General features: G+C 37.0%; 1 protein-coding gene across 1 annotated transcript; it reads left to right on the forward strand.

Annotated features, from left to right (window-relative positions):
- The first annotated feature begins 3,498 nt into the window (after window positions 1–3,498).
- LOC122085028 (22.0 kDa class IV heat shock protein-like) lies at window positions 3,499–4,657 on the forward strand. Its single transcript, XM_042653461.1, has 2 exons — window positions 3,499–3,996; window positions 4,161–4,657. Exons 1-2 carry the CDS (start codon window positions 3,726–3,728, stop codon window positions 4,499–4,501), a joined length of 612 nt encoding a protein of 203 aa, XP_042509395.1. The 5' UTR covers window positions 3,499–3,725; the 3' UTR covers window positions 4,502–4,657.
- The last annotated feature ends 1,470 nt before the right edge of the window (window positions 4,658–6,127 follow it).

The following is a 6,127-nucleotide window of genomic DNA, read 5'->3' on the forward strand; positions in this document are numbered from 1 at the left end:
TTCCTTTTTGCAAAACTTTGTATTTGTTATTATAGAGCATCTGTTTGTGCTTGTTAGGGAAGGCCAGGTTCTTGCTGATATGTTTCTGGTTTGTTTTTCATTGTCAACGCTATTTGTTAGCTCGAGGTGACTCGTATTATGTACTAACGAGTTATGACCTGGGTATCTTGTTTTGATCTTGAACGAATTTTGGTACTGTATTTGTGATTTCTGACAAAATGAGGTATTGCCTCATCTGGGGGTTTGGGTTCTTTCATACAGTTCTCTTAACTGTGCTCTTCTTCTAAACCTGCTTGGCTACTATGTAGTGGGAATTGGTTCTGGAGACATAAATCATTCCCATCTAAATCTTTCTCATATAACCTATCATTCGTCTTCCATGGTCTTCAACTTGAATCATTGTGGCTGGCCACAAGATGCGCATTCCTGCCAGGTTTTAGGTCTGCTACATGCATGGTGCCAACTGACGGAAGTGAGGCTTTTTTCATCTAGTACTGGTAAAAGCTATGCCATGCCATGGAAGAAAGACAATTGCCAGAGCTTGGAGCTATGCCATGGAAAGAGCAACCCAAATAATCTCATTACTAAATGCGCGCTTTTGTCCCCAGTTCAACAGTTACTCCTACCTCTCCATCTACAAACCTCACCCAATTGCCTTATAGCGACCCACCCAATCCTATTCCCTGTGTGCCTGCGCCCGCCTATGTCCCCTCCCTCTTGTGCTCTCGCTCTCCTTTACCCCTCACTCCCCTGCACCCTGCCCCTCCATTAAAGCAACAAAACAATGGGAGGAAATAGGTTACATTTGGACCATTAGTGAAATCCCTCCATGCGATCTTAGCTCCTCTTCACTCAAAAAGGAACTTGTTCACACAATCGTTGCATTCGTTGGGAATGCATGCAGACACTTTCTCACCTAGGTTCTAAAAAACCCTAAATTCTCTAATTCTCTCGAGAGAGAGAGATGGAGAGAGAGAGAGAGATGGTAGCACCAAAATTTAGAGTGCTCCCTCCTCTTCTCTTTTATAAATGTGTTTCTTGCTCACCCATGGGAAACACAGTTGAGCGTCGGGGATTTTAAGGCAACACTTGATAACGTTTCAATGGCTTATATGTCAAGAAACAGCAAAAACAGATTTTTTCGTTTCTATGTGGTGAAACAGTTTTCTTCTGCTCAAAAGCGTTTGGTAAACCTGTTTCCAAAAACTTTTCTAGAAGATGTTTATAGTGGTTGAGCACACTCTTACAATCGTTTTGGAAGCTGATCAATGATACCTTGGAGCAAACAAATGTGAAAGGAGTTGATTGTTTGGTTTGGAAGTGGAGTTGCAGAAAATCTTCCTTGAGATCGTTGGACTTGGAGCAAGTGATTGTGAAAGGAGATGGAACTTGCGAGAAGAAGACGAGTTGCAGCATCAGTTTGGGAGATGAAGCTCGTGAGATGAAGATGAGTTGCACCGTCAGTTTGGACGATGGAGCTTGAAGAGGAGTTGCAGCCAATACTCTCTCTCTCTCTCTCTCTCTCTCTCTAAGTGTGGGAACCCTTTGCCATCGGGTATACTCCCAATTTTTTTTCCTTCCAATTGTTTCGAAAAACAGAAGAACAAGTCCAACTTGATCACATGGCGCGTTGGTCAATGAAAACGTGCATCAAGGTATCCAATAGGAGAGAGGAGGTAGGGTTGTCATTTTGTCCGCTTATGCATGGCATAAAAGTTCATGATTAAGTAGAGTTATTTTCCCCTTAAAATAATTAATATAAGGCAAAAAAATCCTTCTTAATCATACAGCCCTACATCCACACGTAGTAAGCGAAATGACACTCCTCCCTATGAAATAAAATAAACCCACACCTATTGATGTTTATATATGCTCATTAATATAATAATAAATATGAAGAGCCGCATTGTACGCCTTAGGCTCAATGAACCTTCTGAATTATTTCATATTTCTTGTGAATTTCTTGTGAAACAAGACAAAGTTCAAACAATTCAAAGAGGAGAATGCTCCCAAATAATTGAATCTCATAACTTAGATTAGGGGTGTCAAACGGTGCGGTTTTGATTATTTGGTTTGATTTTGATTCGGTTTACATTTTGATAAAGTGAAGCTAAAATCGCATCAGATAGGAAAAATGTGAAATCATAATTGTTTTCATTCGATTTCGGTTTTAGCGGTTTCTAATCAATTTTTGCTATTTGGTTCACAATTACATGATGTTAATAGTGTCGTTTTAAAAAATGGTTTGCCTCCTACAACTAGTGTGAATTCTACATATACTAAACTTTCTAAAGGGTCAAAACAATATACTTTTATTTTGCTAAGGACAATATCATTTCTACGTAAAAGACTACACATATGATAATTAATTAACTATAATCCTAAAAATTAGGAAATCAAGAGGCGTGATTGTGTGAAAATGAAACTTTCCTTTTTTTCGTAAAGACCCATTGAAATTCAAAACACTTAACCATTGGTTTTTCAGTTCTGAATCGAATGAAATTGAAATTATGGCCCATAAAATCAAAACTGGATCATTTTCCTATGGTGTGATTCGATTCGGTTATAACCGGTCTGTTTTGATTATATTTTGACATCCTTAACTCAGAGCATACTAATCTCACCACTGTTTCAGAAATCAGAATAAGATCGGCCAAATCGGCAGACTCGGATCAGAATCATTCGTTTTTTGGACCAACTTCAGTAGATTCCGATTCCCAATTCAAATCGGAATTGGCAGGAATTGGCAGAACCGATTCCAGTTTTGCCAAATCCATCAACCGCTCGCTTATATACGTGATTAATCTGTAGTAAAGTTCTAAAACTCGGGAATAGCACGAATTGATCAAGATCGATATCACTATTGTTTCAGACAATTTTTTTTTTCTTTCTAAATTACATGAGATTGAGATAGGTCATGATAATGGTGAAAATTCCTTCAATTAGTCGGCTGATTGTGAGTTCGAGTCTTGATATGTCCACTATCGCCCATTAATCTTGCGGAAGCATGCACGGAAACTTGTCCTAAGGACTATGATTACTACTATGGAGAACCTTTTCCATTACCAAAAAAAAAAAAAAAAAAAAAAAAGATAGGTCAAGATCGATTCGATCCTGATCCGACTGATAATGACCGTTATTCTGGAAAAAAAATCGTCTGCAATTCCGATCTCGTACAATTCCATGAAATACCATCTTCAGGGAGTGACAAGTGTATTGATACCAATGTAATGGTCTAGATCTGATTTAAATGCCTCTTCACTGATTTAATGTTTTATTAGTTGTACTAGATATGAACCATTGTATTGGTATCAATACTCGTGTCACCGCCTGAAGGTGGTATTATACGGAATTGTACGAGATCGAAATTGTAGACGATTTCAAACCGTTGTTCCGTCTCGTTTCTTAAAACCATAATCCATAGTGGGCCCAAAAACAGTGTAGAAAAAGGAATTAGGATAATACGTGAAACCTCTCGAACTCTTCCTTGACTTTTCCAAATCACCATGAGAGACACAAACTAGAACCTTCTCGCTAGAAATCGAATGTGATAACTGTTAGGGGAACTTTCAAGAAACACCTCTCACCACCTTCTTCCCCCATTAAATATTTACTTTCGCTTCTTCATCCTCAAAAACCGACTCCACTGCAACTGAGAAATCAAGATAAAAAATCTTCAACTACACTTGTTGTTTACCTTCTGCAACTTTGTTCTGCTAAAAAAAATGAGGAGGTTAATCATTAGCGGTGTTACTCTGGTTATTCTTCTTATGGTGACGGCGACGTTTATTCCACCGTTGGAGGGTTCGCTGTTGCCGTTTGTGGATCGACCGCCGAGTCTATGGTCGGATTTCTGGCAAGATAGGTTACCGGATCCGTTCAAAATATTAGAACGAGTCCCTTTCGAGTTGGAGAAGGATGAATTGATCGTTTCTCCTGCTAGGGTTGATTGGAAAGAGACTCCGGAAGCACATATCATCATGCTCGATGTCCCAGGTAATTTATTCATTCTTAAAAAGCGAGAATGGATTCACTGCTTGTAGGATCACCTGATATAGTCAGTAGTACGTAATCGTACAAGCAGCGGGTCCAATATTTAACAAGTGGTATCAGAGTCAACATTGAATACATCTTTTTTAACTTTGTGATGTGATAATTAGGACTGAAGAAAGAGGAGTTGAAGATAGAAGTGGACGAGATAAGGGTGTTGCGGGTGAGTGGGGAGAGGAAGAAGGAAGAGGAGAAGAAAGGGGACCAGTGGCACCGTGTGGAGAGGTCTTACGGCAAGTTCTGGAGGCAGTTCCGTCTACCTGAGAACGTGGACTTGGACTCCATTAAGGCCAAGCTTGAGAATGGCGTCCTTACCATTTCAATCGCCAAGCATTCCCCGGAGAAGATTACGGGTCCTAAATTCATTAGCATTGCAGGTGAAACGGAAGAGGATCAGCACACCAAAAAGCTCGGAGCCGATAAGGAGAACAAGAAGAAGGAAGAACTTTGATTTCATTTCCATGATGATCCTATCCATGTAGTAGTTTTCCTTCTTAATTCTGCAGTTCTTGACTCACTGTGAGAAGTGTTTTTAAGTGTGTTTACTCTGTAATTCTACTACTGTTTTTGTGAATGTAGATATAGCCCTGAAACTAAGTTGATTCTCTCTCTCTCTCTCTCTCTCTCTCTCTCTCTCTCTCTCTCTCTCTCTCTCTCTCTCTCTCTCTCTCTCTCTCTATATATATATATATATATATATATATATGGAAAATTACATGATTACTACTGCATTTCTCTTTACAAAATTATTCACCAAAAGTTTCAGTTAAAAAAAATACCTAAAATTATGTTTTCCTTTACAAAATTATCCACTTAAAGTTTAAGTTAATAAAAATACTTAAAATTGAGTTTGGATTTACAAAATTGTCCACTCAAGTTTTAGTTATAAAAAAATACATGATTATACGTGGAAAATGAAGAATCACTATTTTGGGTAGTTTTGTAAATTCAAGCATGATTTTGGGTATTTTTGTTAATTAAAACTTTGGGTGGGTAGTTTTGTAAATCCAAATCTAATTTTAGGTATTTTTATTAACTAAAATTTTTTGTAGGTAATTTTGTAAAGGGAAACCAAAAATGGATAATCATGTAATTTTCTATATATATATATATATATATATATATAAGGATTGGGTTGAATAGAATGGACGGTGTAGATCAAATAGAACACGTCATAACATGCATTCTACAGAACCTACTCTTCTTTAGCATTGCAATGGCATTGGGTGGTCTACTGATGATGGCCCTACCGGCTAAGGGACTGGTGCCCTACACCAGGAGCTTGTATGCTGTACCACCGCCCCGCAACTCCCCTAATTATTTTATTCATAACAAGCATTTATGTAGGGGAATTGAGGTCATTTTCCCAAAAAATTGAATTTGCATGATATCGGTCCAGATTTCATCCATCTTTCATTTTTCTCAAGTGGGCTTCGTCCATCCGTATAAAAGACCTTAAGCTGTGACCTCCGTTCAATTTCCTGTTTGACACATAGTTAGTTTTCCTGTTGACATATGGTTAGCTTGGAATAAGTGGTAAGTACTATTCGTTTTTCTGATATTCCCTTGTTTTTGAACTTACACATCTCTTTATCCATCTTGATTATTCTTTTTTCTCACCTGTAATCAATTAACTTTTTGTTCTTAAATTGATTAGTTCAAAAATTGATTGGTTCAAATTTATTGGGAATGAAAATTAATACGTTATATGGGTCTCATTCCTCCATTATAGAGTGATAAGTTTCCATTAATTTAAATCACTTTCCATTGTGAAAGGATTAAGTGATCTGTATCAATATTGACTGAGAACAATACAAATTTAATACTTTTATAATTTTTTAATTATTTTTTTAATCTATAAAATCATGTGTTACAACCTTAACAAGAAATATAACATTGAGATAGAAAGTGATCTGAATTAGTATCAATTGAGATCAATATTGATTCAGATTATTATCGATTGTGATTAATATCAATAAAAAAATATAATACTAAACTCGTGATGATGGATGAGATGAAAGAAAATTAATAAATAAACAATAATCTTGACAATGGATGAGGCAAAATATAATAAATA

Source organism: Macadamia integrifolia, chromosome 7 (genome assembly GCF_013358625.1).
Source record: "Macadamia integrifolia cultivar HAES 741 chromosome 7, SCU_Mint_v3, whole genome shotgun sequence".
In the NCBI taxonomy this organism is placed as follows: domain Eukaryota; kingdom Viridiplantae; phylum Streptophyta; class Magnoliopsida; order Proteales; family Proteaceae; genus Macadamia; species Macadamia integrifolia.